This window comes from Haliotis rufescens, unplaced genomic scaffold (assembly GCF_023055435.1).
Source record: "Haliotis rufescens isolate VD_foot unplaced genomic scaffold, xgHalRufe1.0.p SCAF_3, whole genome shotgun sequence".
Lineage (NCBI taxonomy): Eukaryota > Metazoa > Mollusca > Gastropoda > Lepetellida > Haliotidae > Haliotis > Haliotis rufescens.
The window spans coordinates 24,173,923-24,193,690 of NW_025964001.1; the positions used below are offsets into that span (position 1 = coordinate 24,173,923).

General features: G+C 37.5%; 1 protein-coding gene across 3 annotated transcripts in view; it reads right to left on the reverse strand.

Moving 5' to 3' along the window:
- LOC124143933 (serine/threonine-protein kinase PAK 5-like) overlaps positions 1 to 18,183 on the reverse strand; it is a 30,367-nt gene extending 12,184 nt beyond the window's left edge. Inside the window, exons 1-5 of one of the 3 annotated variants that reach the window (XM_046513094.2) lie at positions 18,063 to 18,183; positions 9,741 to 9,968; positions 8,161 to 8,940; positions 1,886 to 2,041; positions 225 to 413 (exon numbers count right to left, since the gene is read on the reverse strand). In XM_046513094.2, the coding sequence (XP_046369050.2) occupies positions 225 to 413; positions 1,886 to 2,041; positions 8,161 to 8,940; positions 9,741 to 9,944 (1,329 nt within the window). In that variant the 5' untranslated portion in view covers positions 9,945 to 9,968; positions 18,063 to 18,183. The remainder of the gene's footprint in view (positions 1 to 224; positions 414 to 1,885; positions 2,042 to 8,160; positions 8,941 to 9,740; positions 9,969 to 18,062) is intronic. The other 2 variants (XM_048403940.1, XM_048403941.1) reach the window with 2 other exon arrangements.
- Between the last annotated feature and the right edge of the window lie 1,585 nt (positions 18,184 to 19,768).

The window sequence follows — 19,768 nt, forward strand, 5'->3', positions numbered from 1 at the left end:
ACCTTTATTAAAAAATCACTTGTACATTACATGCAAGCAAATTTCAATCACGGCTTTGAAAAAATCAAAAAATCACAACTAGACTTGCAAATAACCCTAGCAACGATCAAAACATTTATCTGTTTTCCAGTGTATTGTAAAAGGTGACAATATGGCCTGTTCTGATGTTTCACGTGGCTGTCACAATCAGGCAAATTTACACAAGGGAAACATGAATTACACACCTCATTAAACAGAAGTTCTCTTCTCTGTTGTTTTCTCAGATCCATCTTTTTAACAGCAACCTGTTGGGCTCGGGATCGGTCGTTGGCGATGCACACAATACCTGTTGAACCTTCTCCGATCTTGACAAAGTCCGACAAGAATTCACGAGGATCACCGGGTGAAACCACCATTTGCAGAGCATTTCGGAACTAGAAATAGTAATGTCAGAAATAAACATCCATCTCTCAGCCATTGTCCATATCTGATAAAGGCTATAACACTTCAACAAGAACAAATGATTCTGGTGATGCTAAGGTTTTGCCTTCACCAAACTCACTCGGGTTAATTAGTGAGTAAGTGAATGAGTGTGGTTCTAAGCCAATTTCAGAAATATTCCAGCAATATTATGGTGGATATGGACAAATATGAGCTTCACTAATTGTACCGATGTGAGGAATCGAACCTGGTCCTTTCTACATTTATATACATTCAGTTAAAACAAATTTCAGTATGCATGTACAAGTTCAAAGTTGATGTTTGTCTTCATTTGATATGTACCCAAGTATTCTTCATATTTGTTCAAAGCATGGAACAGTATTCTTCCACACTGTCAAATCTTCAGGCATGACAAATGAAAGAATTTATATAACAAAAGTTTTATCAACATAAAAAAGATGACATAAAACCCATATCATGATATATAAAATGCATAACAGAATTTGGATTGGCTTAACTGCTTTCCAGTCAAGACCTCTATCTGATTGGAGGTCAATCTAGTTTAACACTTAACGCTTAAGGCTCCTAAAATATCAGAAGATGCAAGGGAGAATGAGAACATTAATTGATACATGAAACACGGAACCACATATGGGAAAAGGAGTGCAATATACAGAAAAAAATGTTATGTTTACACCACAGATTTCCAAACACTTGATTAAACTGACATGAACAACATACTGACAAGATTATTGTGACACTGGATCAGGTGTGGTTAATGCATGGACAACATAACAAGTCAAGGCGGACTGAACATGCAGTCTCACATCAAGGTCCTAAAGTTTACACATGCAATGTAATGCCAGTTAGGTGTCAGAAGCAGAGAGCAGTTGGATAAGCTACTGAGTGATTTCGTGTACTCTGTCTGTGTGCTCTGGTTACCAATTGGACTTGTAACATATTTTTTTAAATCTGTTTAATCAGTTGTTTTGAATCCTTATGAAAACAACTAAGGATTTAATATTCTAGGACATTTATTTATTGTTATCCTAAATATCCCATTTTCTTTTAAACATCGGTAGCGACATCGATAGCGACATCGATAAAACAATTACATAAAAATGAGATAAAATTCTGAAAGTACTCTTGATCATAATGTCAAATATCTCAAACAAATTCATTGCAAGTAAGAGATATTTCTAAAAATTGGTGAAAGGAATGAAATAATATGAATTAAAAAGGGCAAATAAGATGCTGTTGAGCATCCCCTTAAAATGTAGAAAGAGGGCTATAAAAATTGTCAAAAAAAACCCAAGAAATGCCATTCAAAGACTTGATAAAAATTGTCTGTCTTACCGGTATTCACATAAAATAATCAATACCTCATTTGTGTGACAACACACTCAAGGTATAAAACTCGTATCACACACAGTGAGAAGGAAATAACAAGTGGTGACGGGCAAACCTGCTCATGTGAAAGTCGCTGCTGCTCTGGGCTGGGTCCTGGCTGCTTGCTGTGGGGCGGGGACTTGCCGCCTGGGGGTGAGGGCTTCTGATTGGGCGAGTGAGGGGGGCGGTGTATGTGCTGGCTGTTGTTTGGCTTATTAGGGGACTGGTCACCCTTGAGAGAGAAAAGAGGGTGGCTAGTCTAGCAGCGTTACATGCACAAATACATGCAGGAATGTGACAAGCATACAACCGACTGTTAATAGGCTGCAATGATTCACTTCTTCTGGAAAGACCACATAACATGCCATACTGATACAGACAGTCCACCCCTCATTTCGGACTTGGCGTATGTAACTTAACGATCATTTGGGAGAAAACTAGTCCTAGATTTTCACTAATCTCCAAATTAGCAGACTAGAACCCATGTCAGGGTTAGAACTTAACACTAACCCACTAGCCCCGGGGCAGTGCAAATTCCTGTGGGCTAGTACAAATATCCAAATTTCTCCATTGTTATAAGGGCTTTTTATCTTTACCCAGGGTAGCAAATGTTTTGAGTTCAGTTTTAACCCTGCATGTCAAATCTTTGTCGCGGACATGCTTAAGAAATTCATTACCATAATAAAAAAAATAGATTGTTGATTGGGCTCATGGTTCAATTCGGAAACTAAGTGAATCATCGCTGCCTTAATTGTTTTAATTCTAGTAGATATAATGTGTTACACCTTGAAGTTTGGTTTAGACAAAAAGAAACACAAATCCTTGTGGACTGTACTTCACCTATGCTCCCCCCGATTGTTTACATGTACATAATGTTCCATTAAAGCAAGGAGAGGGAGGACAGTGGTTGCTGGTTGTCAAATCTCATGCAACAGATGGATCAACAAGGACTGAACATAGGAGGGTGTGTTGGGAGCTGTTCATATTTGCTATCATCATATATTTAAGATCAGTGAAAATATTTGCAGATGGGAAAAGCTTAGGAAAAAAAAAGCAACGTTATCAAAAAAGATATTTGAAAAGAAGAATGAATCTGCTCGTAAAACAATTCATTTTCAAGACTTTCGGTAAGAACCTGAAGACTGGAGCAGATCCGTTACCATGGTTATGGAGCTCCCACCACTCCTTCAAAATTACCAAGAGATCCCAATGACATGAAGAAATCAGAAACTAAATTATTGATGGAAATAGGGATGAATTCATCAGTAATCCAGCCACTCCCCCTCTCCTCCCCCATGCAAAACAATATGGAATGAGCAAAACATAACACAGGGACATAAAGTAAAGTAAATCCTACAATCTAACATGACTCAACCAAATTTCAATATCTTAATTTTGACATGAACAATGACAGTAAACTGCAGTTTAATTAACAGTAAGTGCAATATGCATGGTACAATTCATGTCAGTTTGCCATGAATACAAACTCAGATCCAGTGTAAACACGTCAAACCAACTGAACAAACTGTCCAGTGAAAAAAACCCATGTTCACTGATCAAGAATATTGATGACACCTCCTCTAGATTCCCCATCAATCAATTAGCAGTGAGGACTAGTTTGTTCTACCAGGTCCACTGTCAATGTGAAATGTAGCTGGAAATTACAGCAATGGACATCACTTTGACAAAGACATACCGATGTTGATTACAGGATCAATCAAGGCTGAAGCAACAGCAAATACCAAACTGGGAATGTTATGCTCGTGTTATTAACAAACTGCAGCAGTTTGGTTAGTTGCCACTGAGTTCACACATTCACAATGCACAAAACAAATCTCAACAGCACCTTCCCAGCCAATGTCAACCTTCATTTCCAACTAGCCATATGATGAAAGGGTGATGTAATGAAATAAGGGCCTCGCTTTAATGGACATGAAAGAACAAGGCAAGAGCAAAAATCAGAATCAATTTTCACGATGTGACGATCTGACAGTCAGCCATTTCAGATCCTCTAAAAGAATTCGTTAGGGTCATAACTGCATTTTGTCAGGAAATATTCCTTTGATCAATGATAATTAACATGATGAGGGTTTTTTAAAACTGACACAAGATTACACTTATTTCATGCATGAAGTGAAATTGAAAAGGAGGACATTGTTCTTATCAAATACAAAACCATATTCTCATAACCTAGAATCAAAAAGTTAAGACTTTTCAACATCCTTTTCTCTGAAAGAAATTACCACCAAAAGCAGGAAAAATTGTCAAAATATTTTTTTCCATTTCTACATGCTCTATTTGAACATACTGAACAGTAATGTGTCAAGAATGACCTTTGTAAGGCATGTTTCCTAATAACTGCAGGGGTTTAGAAAAATATATTACCTACCTACCCTGTTTTAAAAGTTAGTGTGATCGGACAACACATAAATTTTGTGAGGGGTTAGTAGCAATGGATTGGCATTCTGATACTTTCTTTCTAAAAACAATTATTTTCTCAAAACACTTAAGATACAACAGACTTCCTTGCTCTCTTGTCCCACAAGAAGTCAGTTTCACAATGTCTTTGCTGGCTCTACGATACACTGACATATTGGATTGCTGGCATTTGTGGTTATGTTTAAGGTTTTCACGTTGTTGTTTGTTTAGTTTTTCATACTTTTATTTGTTTTGGTTTTCATGCTGTTGTTTGTTTAGGTTTTCACACATTAATTTGTTTTGCAAGTTTAGGTTTTCAAATAGTTTAGGATGTCTGACGGTTATCTGACGAACTGACAGATCATGAGATTACATCATACATATACCTAACTATATTTACTGCAAGAGAATATTGCTAGTATTATAAAATTGATTATCTGGACCTCATATGTCACTGAAGGCGACCAGGAGTCTCAAATTACAAATATACAGCTAGTAATGGATTTGATATTTTCAATCCTTGTAAACATGGTGAAGGTTTCAATAGATTGATAATAACTTCCAAAGATTCTTTCACACTCACAATACCTTGACCATGTTGAATAAAGTTATATCATTTCAGGCTAAACAATAAATAGAAATGCCTGAAAAAGATGTTCTCTGTATATTCTGTTTATGTTGGTCAGTAGAACATCATAATTTTCAGGCAGCGCTATGTAGTGGTTCTCACAACACTGTTTGAAAATCTAACCGTATCGTGGAAGAGACAAGATTTTAACATTTATTAAGAAAATTCAGATGAAGTACCGGTTAAACATCTTATTTGTCAAATATGATAACATTGTTTCGTAATTACCCACATTTTGTCTTCTGTACATTATAGTGGTCTTCAAATAAATTTAATTAGGTTTGAACTCAAGACTGTTTTTTCAGTTTTCACACGAAACTTGAAACCATGATTATACTTGTTCGTACTTTCGTACAACCAGATTTTATCATCATGTGTCAAGAATGCACATCCTACTGCAAATTCGAAATAAACACCATTCAGAGAACTCTGATGTTGTGTGTGAGAGGTGAGCTGCCTGACACCACTATCTGGTGAAATGGATCCCTTCTCTAGCCTATGCTATCAAGTGAAGCTGTAACCAGGCCCATCTCTGTAACATAAACAACACAGACACTTGTGTGGGGTGCTGACCTATTGTTCTAAGCTCTTATGTTACCATGGCCACATAGACAAGGGCTTTTATCAGGAAAGGCCAGGCCCATATTGCTCGCCTCCCTTCCATCCTACTTCAGTGATGCTGGAACTTGGAGTATGTGGAGTTTGGTCACATCCATCATGCTTGTTTATTTGGTTTGGTTTAACCAGCCAAACTGGCACCAGGGTCAAGGTGGATTTGATATATTGTGTATTGTACCAGAGGACATTTGACATTTCGTTATTTATTTGTTTACTTCTGGAAAGGCAGGGTCTATGGCCATGTCATGTTAATATCAGTTTACAGGTCAAAATATCAGACAGATTGGTGAGATAATATCAAACATGTGGGGAACATTAGAATATAGGGACAATATTATTTCAGAATTAATAGTAGTTGGAGGGATTAACAAAACATATATATAGTAGCAAGGAAGTGATCAGTTTTCAGGCACTTCCTGATTGGGATCCGCCCCATGTCGTAGATAACCTACTAGAATGTGCAAGGGGAAAGGTCTTATCTCTGAATATTTGCCTAGGACTTAATCATTACCAATTGTAAGAAGTTTCATTTCATTTACTGAAGGCAAATAAATTTAAACTTATTTTGGCATTATTATTTGCACAAAGGATGGCCTAAGCAATAAGCATGCTATCAAAATCTGAAACTGTATGTTTGGTACTATATGGGCATAATTGGGGAACATTTATCTTTGGACAGTCTGTGTCAAAAACGGTTGAGTTTATCTTTTGACTTAATCATAAACTTTTGACTTAAAGCATAATCTTCTGTAGATATTATTAGACCATTACCAGCTGATATTACCTGACCGAACAGAATATTAATCAACTTGGCTTCTGACAAGTGTTTAAAGTCGCAACTGTTTGGAGTTTGATTATCAGTTTGACGGCTACATAACCAATGATAACATGACAAATCTACATGAAAATAATTTGTAATAAAATATTCCATCAAATAACATGCATATGCTCAACATGCTCAAGGTTGCAAAGTCTTTTTTATCATTATAGCCATGATCATAACATATTATACAGCCACCAGGTATTGATACTTTAAATTCAACATACACCATTTGGGAAACTTTGAAATAAGCATCAGGTCCACTAGCTTATAAACACTAATAAAACATAAATGAAAGCTTAGGTATCCACTGGTACAACCAAATGCATAAAATTACTTTAATCATAAAGTGTTAACATGTACAGTGGTTGTCCTACTGAAACAAGGCTGTGGCAGCTCACAAGACCCTAGTATTTGCAAATGATCAGTCACACTATTTATATAGTTAGTAACAAGGTGATCACAAAGGGCCCTACCACATCAACCTGATTTCCCTCACAAAGTACAGTGTTAAAAGGTACATAAATTCATGTCCACTGAAGCAAGACGTCTTATCACCTTTATGGTGAGTAGCTCTGCCCTGACATCAGGAAAGAGTTCATGACTCCTTAAAACCCATGTCCTGTATATTGTGTTCACCGCCTGTGCATTAGGATAGATCTAGGAAAAGCTGTCTTTTTAAGGGAAATGACTTTTATTTTGCCAAAAATGAGCATTTCTGATTAAATGCAATTTTTTTATACTTACCTGACGCTACACAGTGCTATGGGTGTAGCGTCATTTAAGGTAAAACATGAGCATTTCTGATTAAATGCAATGTTTTTATACTTACCTGACGCTACACCTATAGCACTGTGTAGCGTCAGGTAAGGTAAAACATGGCATCACAATGCTAATAATTTGATATGACATCAGCAAAGCATAAATATCATGAATATATCAAGATTGAAGAAGCATACTATCTTTCACCATGTTTACATTTATAGATTGTGTAAGTTAATGTTTGGCACTCGCAGCAAGTTTGAAGTCTCTGAAATGTTGGTTTTTTTTTTCAAAAATAAAACAAACAATCTAATACATGAATATGCTGTAAGGAGTTATAGCCTCTTCCAACTGACCTATGTCATTTCATTTTATGTTTTTAAAACAGAGATGCAACTTGCTGCTGGCTCACTAGCCTGTGTCAGTTTATGTAATGTTAAAGGTATCCTATTGGCTGGTACAATTTTTAGTGGGTATCCCTACATTTTATCACTAACCAGGAAAGTAAATGTTTCAGGTTAAGTTGTATCCCTACTCATCCATACAGTGATTAATCTTGGATTCCAAACTAAGAATACAAAATTGAGATTTTTCAAGTTATTTTCCCAAATTCAGAGCTATTTTAAAATTGCATTCCGTGAGATCATTTGAAACTAAGCATGAACATGATTAAGTCTCTTCCTCTATCTGTCCTGTTATCAGTGAAACAAGTCACCCCTTCACAACCACAACATGAATAGTAACATGAATTGGGAAGTTATTAATTCCAATTTGGGAATTTTTACTGACATTTCCTGAAGACTAGAGGCTGAATATCGGCCTCTGAACATGTCTACAGAAATCTTTGCCGAAGGACATGAATTGGTCAGGTGCTGTCTTCCTACTTTACAATTGAAGCCTGTTTCTTTATACTGCATGAATATCAAGAAAATAACCATTCCAACAGGTACTGAAAAAAGAGGATGTTAATGAATTGGACAACTTGCTAAAAAATAAATAAAAAATTAAAGACACAAATCCACAAGAATATCTTTTCATGCAACACTCCCAGAACTATGTCACAAAGAAGACAATCAGTGTTGATTAAACACAATGCATAACTCACCCTCTCATAATGCAAGGCAACAGGAGATTTGGGATGTCCCAGTTCAGAGAAGCCATGGGGGTGTTGTCCAGGTCGAGGGGGACTTGTCTGAACTCCATTGTGAAACTGGTGGCGGTCATTGGGGGGACCCCTCCCATCTGGTTGATCGTATCTACTATTTTGTTGGGGCATATCCCTTGGACGATTTCGCTGTTCAAAAGAACTATTATAAGGATCACTGCCGTATGAATTATTCAGTCCTCTGTCATAATCATTTGGACCATTCTGACGACGCTCTAATGTTCCACCTTGAGAATAGTCTCTGGGGTCACGCTGTGGGCCTCGCTGGTCTGGATGGACAAATCTAGGATCCCTTGGATCTCTTGGGTCCCGAGGATCCCTCGGATCCCCCCGATATTCCCGAGGATCACGCATTTCTCTTCGTGGGTCTCTCGGATCCATCCCAGGAGGGAATCGCTCATCTCTCGGATCCCGTTCATGGGGATTGCGCCCGTATTCACGGGGATCCCCTCTGTATTCCCTGGGAGAGTAATCCCTGTTTTGACCATTTTGATCCCGTGGGTATCCTGGGTGTCCTTGAGGGTGCTCGTTGAATCTCCCAGGTGACATCTCATCTTCGGGTACAGGTGGGTGGTCGGCATTTGGTTTAAAGTTCCTTCTGTATGGCGGTGGGCTTTCTCTTCGCAAGGAGTTTGACCTTGCCACACTGATACCACCCCGTGCTGGTGGTAAAAACCCATTTAGATCTGCCTGTGAGTGACCTCGGATGATAGCTTGTGACTGAAAACAAAATCAGAATAGATGCAAATACACATGACCCAATGTTAAACAAAGTGAGGTGGTGGGCGAAATGGGGTTTAACGTAGCATTTACGTGTATATGGGCGTGTGTGTGGCTTCTTGTACTATCCCAGACTAATGCCCAATTTATATCATGTTATATTGCTAAGCCACTGAAACTAGTAGAACGAAAAGTTGTATATTTCGATTATAAGTACTATATTTCTTTATGAAAATAAAAAAAGTGAATACCATGATAAAATTAATTAATTAATGGCTTAATCAAGGCCATGACTAACATGTTATACCTACAAAAATTAAAATAAGGTGGCACTGAAAGTGTCATGGCCAGAAACTATTTTTAAAAAAAACACATTGGAACTAACATTGTAACACAAATATTTGTCAATGTGAACTTTTCCAACAAATATTTATTTAAATTAATCACACATCTGGTAGGAAACACTTGCCGAATGTGGACACATTTGTTGATAGAACGATAATAAAACACTTTAAAACCATTTAAACATTAAATAATCAGGCAACTTGTTTACCTGAAAATGATGTCAACCTATTATTAAAGCATTGAAAACCAGTTAAGAATTAAAATTGAAAGTCAATGAGAACAATCATCATTGAATTTTTAATTGTCCCCTGCACACTTTAGTAGTCTAGGGTTAGCAGACTAGTGCAAATTTCAAAGGCTGGTATGTGAATCTTGGAACTTACGACAAAGACATCAATACTTTCCAGCTTAATTTCGAACACTGTCAACACCCTGTCATCAAATGAGTTAGTTACCTTGAGTGGTTCTATGTCTGTATGCGTGATACTGGAAGGGTCCACTATTGGCCGTGGCCTCTCCTTCTCTACCCCGATGATGCCCGTCCATTGGGCTGGTAGGCCGAAGAAAACACCTTGTTCACTGTCAAAGCCAGTGTGGACACGGTGCTCAAAGTTTATTGGGTCCGAAATTGCAGGCTTTTTCTTCTTGGATTTGAACATGATTATGATCAATAATCAAGTGTCCTGAAAACAAAAAGAAACATTGAATGATGCAGGATTTTATCGTGCCTTAAAAAGAGGGGGTTCCCTGGACCCCCAAAGATTTATTTCAAGGGTCCCTACAGGCAATATGAGGGTCCTGTAAAGTACTTAAATGGTGTAGAGTACTGTACATTTTGATAATTACTTTAGTGCCTGGGATGAATCAAGTATCATGTGGACAGAGGTCATGATGGATGAAATGACAGACACCCATAACTGGTATTGATGGGCTGTAGGTACAACGAATATTATTGTGCATCACTCTGGACGCAGTATATTCTTTTTCTGCGTCCACTCTCAACATTTGTGCGTACTGGACGCACATTAGTGAATTGAATAAACCCCTAATTTAGCCCAGATTTGAACCGTATGCACACCAGATTTTACATACAAACCTCAAGAAACTAATAAGTTTAACAGGGATGGAAAATAGCTCTAACCCCAGACCAGTTTTATTCATGTTAAAGTTATCCTCAGAGTGAGTGAGTGAATATGGTTTTACGCCGCTTTTAGCAATATTCCAGCAATATCACGGCGGGGGACTCCAGAAATGGGCTTCACACATTGTACCCATATCTGGAATCGAAACCGGGTCTTCGGCGTGACGAGCGAACGCTTTAACCACTAGGCTACCTGACCGCCCCTGTTATCCTCAGAACTAGTAGAAATTCAACCATTTAGAGTTTTTAAAAAAATATATGTTACTACTATTCGGGCTTACATTTTTGGTTAATTTCCACCCCTGTTTGAAATCAATTCTTGAAAGACCAATGGTGTTTACACCAGTAAGATGATTGATTTGATCATGTTTATCATTGTTGTTGCTAGAGCTAGCTAAAAAGATTGATAATTGGCATGAGAAGAAAAATTAACAACGATCAATATGAAATTGCTCTTATTGATAAAAACTTCAAGTCGATAATAACATAAACATGATAAACTACTGTGATGAAATAAAGTTTAGATTTCCCGAAAAAGATTTGTTGCTGTCAATCATGTCAATTGTCGAGGAGGGAAAGCAACTGTATGTCAAATGTTATAAGTCAAATGTTCACAAAGTAATCCATGCATGAATGTGTCACTGCTCACCAGTGTGTTTTCTTTCGGGACTTTCTTGCATGTTTCCTAAGAGTTACTTCTACGGTATTTATCGATAATTGATTGATATTTAGTTACCGGTAGCAATTATCAATCTCTATGACCTATATCGATAGCCAGCCCTAGCTGTTGGTACTTGGGTAAATCAATTATCATGATTATCAACCCAGCAATTAGCCATCTCTAGTATATAATTCATATTCGATCTCAGTTCATGTATATATTATATATTGATGAGTATCAACGTATTCTACATGCCCTGTAGGTCACAAAAGTATCAATTGTCATCTTGAACAGTGGCTTCCTTAGTATTCAGTGTAAATAATACTTACAAATATGGGTCAATTTGTGCCGTGATCATCACAGATCATGCTGATCATGTTGATATTGATCATGTAATTTGTGACATCAAACATGAGAGTTTGGACAACAACGACAGTCTATCTCGCTGTACGTGAGCATTAGGGCTGGAACGATACACCAAATGTACGATCCGATACATATCACAATACCTTGCTCACGAACCGACACATATCACGATACTTGCATGTGCACTTGTCTGTGGTGCGTAAGCCATCTTTTTCATAGACAGGATGGCCAAATACCTGGCACACTAATGATAAACAGTTGGCAGTGTCAGGTATGGCGCAATGGATGAAAATATTTACTACTCATTTTCACTAGTAATTAGTGTTTGGTGTAACACAAATTAAAAAAAACATTTAAGGTAAGAATCGATACTTTTCACTTTGTGTTTGACTGTGATCACTACTTGTATCGAGAAGTAAAAATTGGGATCCACTGATGCATTAGTGTATTGTCCCACCACTAGTGAGCATTATGAGTATGGGCTATAACAATTCCATGAAGTTATAGTTTATTGAGCATAAGGAGTCATTGATTGGAAATTGATCACGATATATCCATATATTGATTGATAAATTAATTACTCTGCACTGCATGTGTATATATAGATAAAAGTAACTAATGTAGACCTGCATTTAATCAATATAATGCGCTAATACAAAACAGGCAGAACCATTATTTGTTTCTGTGGGGCATAAAATTGTATAAATAGTATCGATTCATTCAATTTCCTGTATTGTACCTCACTATCACCTCACTATCACGATAGAACCGTGAAGATCCGGGGTAGAATAGGTATTCAGCAACCCATGCTTGCCGTAAAAATGCTATGCTTGTCATTAGAGGAGACTGACGGGATCGGGTGGTTAGGCTCGCTGACATGGTTGATGAATGTCCTCTTATTCCAATTGTGCGGATCGATGCTCATGATGTCAATCACTGGATTGTCTGGTCCTGACTCAATAACTTACAGACCGCCATCTTATAGCTGGAATATTGCTCAGTGCGGCGATAAACAACAAACAAACTAACACCATCACGATATATATGCAGAGTCGGTGTGCCAAAACAGCCTTTTTATGAGACAATGATGACAATTATCTCTTCTTTGTATGTTTGTTGTTTAGCGCCTGATCCAGACAATTCTGTGACTGATATGATGAACATCAATATTTTTGCAATTGGGATACGATGACATGCAGATGTGAGGTGGATGTAAAAAACCTTCTAACGCCCCTTGGCAGCTTTTGTTGTATACTCTGAAGAGAGTTGAGAATGATAACTGGAATGTGAACAATCAACAGGTCGGGGAACAAATAAAAAAGCATTTGAGCAGATACTAGTACTTGGATAATAATAATAATAATAATAATAATAATAATAATAAAAATAAAACGAATACTAATTCTATCCGAGATGTTCACAGAGGTGACCTATCAACAGTTAACCATCACTGTTAAAAACTTAAAATACAGACCTTCCTGAACATACAGTTCAGGAAGCAACTACACAGGATACTTAAAACAGTTAAACTGATCCTGCTGATACTGATTAATGCTGACTTCCTCCTTTCATCACAAACAGCTGACATAAGAATGCCTTCCTACTTGATAATTAGCGGTTTACGTGGGTGCAATACCTCGATCATTTAATAGGCAAATTACGGCGATGAAACATACATCCAATAATTATTAATAATATGGAAACAATAACCTATAGTGATAGTAAACAATAGTCTAAAAAAAATAAAAAATCAGCATGATCAACTGGCATTATATGTGACAATTAAATGTGCTTTGTTTGTCTGTTTTATAATGTCACACTCAGCAATATTCCAGCCATACGACGAGAATCTGCAAATAATTGAGTTAATCTACACAATTGGGATATGAGTCAGCGAGCCTGACCACCCTATCCCATTGGTCGCCTCTAACAAGAAGCCTAAGTTGCTGAAGACCAAACCTGGATCTTCATGGGGACTAGACAGTTATATCATCACATGTCTATTTAATCTGGAAGGAAAGCCTGAAATTATGCTGGTTGTAGATGCTTTAACACTTGGGGAAAACCAACAAGCAAAAGTACAGTGCTTTTAATCAAGGAGTGAATGAGTGAGTTGGGTGTAACGCCGCTTTTAACATCATTCAAGTTATATCACGGCGTGTCAGCTTAATGTGGGAGGAAAGCCCGAAGTGATGCAGGTCTCAGACGTTTAATACTTCGGTGAAACCCACGAGCACGGGTATGGTGCTGACAGACCTAGAAACATAGTTGGGGCGAACCGGGATTCGAACCCACAATCATGCCAATGTTGTTGTTTTTTAGTTATAAATGCTTAAACACGTTGGATACCATTGTTAATGCGCATACCGGACGCGCATGTAACGGCGAGTATTTGTAATGCGGTTACGTCCCTTTGACTCGTGGCTAATTGTACTTCCGCCAAAATGAACTCATAGAAATGTAAGTTTGGGCAAGAGTTACCTCCCCTGATTCATTATTTTAGGGGTATGCTGTGTTGATTGAAAATAATTTGAATATCCTCTGGTAACATGTTGTTTCTATTTTAAAATTATATTTTACAATGAATAAACATTAGAAATAAGCCAGTTTGAAAAATATCTTGATTTTGTAAAATGCTTTTTTGACTGATGAATCAATTTTTGGGGAAAATGTGCTTTTTTTAAAGTCAAATGATGTGAAATTAAAAATGTTTTTGACTTGAATTTTCATTTTTCTTTTTTGTGTCATATGAATACTGTAATATGTCCATTTAAAAACACTCATTTAATAATCAAACATTAAAATGACCATTTTATTGGCAAAATGATTTTATCATCGGGTGCCTCTAGATGGCGCCACTTATTCAAAAAATGCTGTTGTGACTTTGTTTTTTTTATTGCGTAATTTGATTCAGGACATATTTTCCTACAAAATGATACCAAATATACCCATTTCTTGAATTGTTTGTTTTTGGTATGCAACCTCTTAACACTACCTACCTTGATGAAACTTTAGTTTTGTTTTGTTGTCATGGCATTATCAAATCTGACATCACAAAGCATATGCTAGACACCGTATTTTGAAAATATTGTCAGAAAAGTCAAACATCAAATGATTTAGATAAACATTTCAATATCTTGAAATATCACAGGGAAAGATTTGTTACTGGCAGTCGCTCACTTGCCCGAAGCAATCAGCCTTACTCTAGAGACATCCCTTGGGCATGTTGAGGAATACAAATTACCTTTATCCCATGTACTGGGCAGATTCCTGTTTCTCATCACCACCTGACCCTAAAAAGCATCATGACCTTTCTTTTTTCTATTTTGCTTGCTAAATTTGGTTCTGAATCAAGACACCATCAATCACTTTCCATTCCAAAGTTGCACATTTTGATGTGACTCATCCTAATGACGAGTAGTTTCATTCATGATGCTGATTAAATATGTTTTAGTACTTTGTATGTTGAGTGTGTACGTCAGCAAATCAGCATGTGACAACTTAATAAAATATCAGATAAATATCTTAGGTGTTGTGTTGAAGCCTCAAAGGGGTGTCATTGTTTTCACTTCACTATTTGTGAATTTCTGTTGCTAAGTTTGATATCAAAAAGTAGAGATTCCTCTATCTATATCAAACCATACATTTATGTTTTCGTTGAGACCTTGATCACTGTAGCATGTGTACATAACAATATTTTTACAAATGTCATATCAGTTTTAACTCTAACTCAAATACAGGCCATTGACCTAGTGTCTAAAGAACTCAATGCGAAATAGAATTATCTAAATGATAGATGATTTGAGAGAAAACCACAGCCCGATGGGCCACTAATATCTCATTATTGTCGTGAGTAGGCAACCTGTGCCAGATTTGAATTGCTTAACTAGGGGGCCTAAGCAAATAACTGGAAAAAAACCAACAAAGTGATCCTCAAATCTTAAGATGATATATAGAAAACATTCAAAAGGTAATGTTATTTCTGCTAACTTTGTGTATCACCTTACTGCATATAATTGTGCTGGGTATATCAAATAAAAACATTTCAGGCAATGTCATACAATTCGAGGCCATGTGGAGTTTACCATCCTGTTCAAAATTATTGCACATGCACAGTGATGTGCATGCGTGTTTGTGTTTGTAAGTGTGTTTGTGTCTGCTTGTACTAGTCCAGACTAATTCCGGTTTTATAGTACTAGCCCACAGAGATACCATGCCGCAGTACATGTATATCCCCCACAGACACAGTATACTGACTTTGAGCCAACCAGTCCTTGTTTTCGCCCTTAATGCTGAGTGCCAGGCAGGGTAACAACAAATGCCATCTTTTAACGTTTTACTACGGCGTGGCTGAGGATCTAACCACCAACCTTCCGCTCTCCAGGCAGATGCACTAATAGACTATCTAATAGACCGTGGAGGCAATCTTCTTTTAACTTGAGATAAAATCACAACAGTCCATCCATTATTAGCCAATTACTTTACTGATATTTAGAAAGCTAGTTGTATTGTACAGCATGTCTACACAGTGATGAGTGATGTTTACAGATGCTGTGACAGGAAAGAATACAAGTCATGGGGAAGTAAATATTCACAAAGTGAAGGAACTTCTGTAGCAATGAAACCTCTGTAGTTGGTAAAAGGTTATCAAACTTGTACAACTATCAGTCAACATACCAGCACTGCAAGGTACGACAGCCAAGGTAAATAGCATACCATACATGTGGCATCATCAGTTCAGTCAGGTGTGAAATACACACCTGTCAGGAGCCCTACTAATTATGTAAGTAAAGATGATCCCAATCATCACAGATTATGCAATATGTAGTAAAAGCTGGTATTGTATCAATTACTACAGTGCTACTCTGTCCCCCAAACCCTGGAGAATAAATTAAAAAAGGAGTCCAACTCAAATCTAGCATGAGTTGGCAAGTCTAGATTGCCTCAGCTGCAGTTCTGAAATTAAGCATTGCTCTGGGCTCCATTTGCATTTTATTTTGTACATATATAGTTTTTGATAAGATTACGTCATTTCTGGAAATATATGTTAGTGATATCTACCATGGTGTACATGTGTATACATGGTAAGACATGGCAACATGTATGAATAAACACGATTTACCAATCGCCCCCAATGAGTCGCTGACTATTTAGATTTAACTCATGGTTTCGACCTCTGCATAAATATTGTCATGTGCTGCTTCATGTGTATCTCAATGACAGTCTTGGGATTGCATTTTAAAACAATATCAGTGAATAGTCAACTAGCAGAGACTTAAATAATTATGTGAATGATATAGTACCAAATCGTGATCATTGATAAGGTCTGATGAAGTAGCTTATTTGACCTGAAGAGGACAGATTTTATCAAAACCGTCAATGAAATTACGACAAGCAGTTGTGGACTGAAGACAAGTATAATGTAACAGGTCTTTGAAAGGCATTTAGAAGTGATACACATGAGGAAGAGAATATATGGATGTCAACTTCTTTATTATGAGGAACACGTTTTTTGAGTATATGCTTACTCCTTCATCGGGTGATAACCTGATGGAGTAAGCATATACTCCATATACTCAGAAATGTTGTGTTCCTCATAATAAAGAAGTTGACATCCATATATTCTCTTCCTTATAATGTAACAGTTACCACAGGTTAACTTGACAAAGGACAAGAGAAATTGTGTACATACAGTTATAGGTAGTCCCATCCCTGCTAGTCTGACAAAAATACCTCATAGGAGTATTTTACTTCAGTTTTCTTGTCTAAATACTTACGCAAAATTAATTTGTTTAAAAAAAAAGAATAAAAAAAAATCAGCATCGGTACAAAATAAACAACACAAAACACCTTACTGTAAAAGGCTAAAGTTATTCAATATATCAGTTCTCAAACTAAGAAATACACTACTTTAAATCTTAACAAGCAAAACTGTTTAAACAACAGAAAGGTAAAATACTTCTTTGATGACTAAATCTGAAGGAAGGTAACGTGTGTGGGCGTGGCACAAGGGATATCCCTGTGTGATTCAACTCACAGCCCAAAAAAAATCGATTGGAATGATCATTGCGTTCAACAGGTAAACACGCGTAAACAAGCCTGTGGATTAACACCAGTGTCAACATGAATATTCATTAAAATTTACTAGGCAGGTAATAAAGATGCCGGTTGTGTTAGCGGGAGTGTAATTACCCCTCGCTGGGAACAGTTCTCAAGTTCACTTGATGAGGGCAGGGTCACCGAAGTTTGGGTATTCAAGCACACCGGTTTAGATTTGAGAAAACACCGAGAACAGCTCACCAGCATGTGCGTGTTTGACTGCATCATGCACATTAAAACGTGTGCTTAGACACAGCAGAAGTGTTAATACTTGATACCAAATAAGTTGCAGTGTCTAAATATGGCTAAAATAACCGATTGAAGCCAGGTGCGTTGTTACGAGCACAGCTCGGAAGTGAAGTTCCCGATGTTATGATTTAAGAAATGAGGACAAGGCTAAAATGTCAGAGGTGTCCTACCTCTAGTCGAAATCGGACTGTGGTAATTTGCACTTAGAAACCTCGACTAATTTTACTAATATCTATGCAGGAAAAATCAGCACACACTTACCAAAACAAGAAAATCTTACAGGTAATATCTCCACATTCGCTGCTACAGCTTCGACGCCATATTTTTAGGGCACTTGTTACATACGGGCATTTGAAGTATTTCGCCGCCAGGTGGCGCGGAGGATTAACTTGGGAAGTCCCTGGGGCGCAAATAAACTGTAACTCGGGCACAATGGTTTCAAAACGATTTTATTTATGAAAAGCACATTTATGATGTGATTAAGTAGACTTTGGATATCATACCTTTAGAATTAAACAATGAAATCATGTGTACATTAACGGCGACGAAGAGCTTTTATTTCCTCATGCGAGTGAAACAACTCTATCCAGTTTTTGTTAAAATTGGGCCAGATTTTGCATCCCACAGAACGTAATTTACAGGTACAATGTCACTCGTTCAAAATGAATATAGTAAACCTAATGTCTGAGGCGTTCTATCTGATACTTGCAATACAAAATAACACTAACATTGTACGTTTTAAGATGTTTCTTATGTCCAGCCTGGTATATTAATTATGAAACGGTGGACATGAAACATAAAAATAACACCAAGTATTCAAGGCATACAAATATGGTGCAAAACTCATTTTATTTTTTCTGTCTCGGAGTTTAACAATTCCATATAGATCTTTAAATGAGACTGTTATATTCGAATTTCATCAAAGTTTATTTGTAAATTAATCTAATTCAAATGCTAATCACGGTATATTTTTCAGATTTCAAAGTACAAATGCCCTTTACATTAAGGATTTATCTGTTTGCTTAAATGTTTGTTGGTTTATGCCGCTCTCAGCAATATATTGAGGCCGTATCACTACGGCTTGGGGTCGATTCTGGGCCAGACATAACATCTTGTCTCTGAAATGAACATATTTTACAGAAAAAAAACAATTGTTAAATCATAGTTATAAAATATACTAAACAACAAAAGGTTCCTGTGACATTGAATAAGATTTAATGCAAAGTTATGTTTTTTACCAAATCTGAAACAATTTCGGTTGCAACAGATAAAAGACTCCTGTAAGTGTTCAAATGGTTTAATTTGCCATACTGACTTCAGAAAATGCGTGATTTCATATTAAAAACATGAACATGTCAAGATGTCAATTTACAAATCAATAGCGTGTGTGTCCGACTCTTGTTGCGATGCAAGCAACACATCTTCGTCTCATGGAATGGACCAAGCGTCGCACAAAGTCCTGTGGTATATCTGTCCATATCTGCTGGAGCATGTTTCGAAGTTCCTGGAGTGTCTGCGGACGTCTGTGTCAGCCCACATGTGCTCGATTGGAGCGAGCCGGCCAGGGGATGACATTCACGTTGTTTTGTTGAAGAGAATCCTGAACAAGTCCAGCAATATGACGGGCGCTGTCATGTTGAAAGGTAGTCCTGGGCCATGACGACGCAAAAACGGTAGAACAACAGGGCCGATGATCTCGTCGCGGTAGCGCTGTCCATTGAGATTTTCCTCTACCACTATCCAACGGGTCCTCTGTCTTGCTGTAATCCCACCCCATACCATAACGCTGCCGCCCCCGAACCGATCTTCTTCCATGACACAATGATTGACGTAACGTTCACCTCGACGTCGGTACACTCGAATCCGTCCATTCCTGCGGCTGAGGTGAAAACGAGACTCGTCAGTGAATAAAACTTGTCCCCCCAACTTGTCTCCAGCGTAGACGCTGTCTGCACCACTGCAGACGT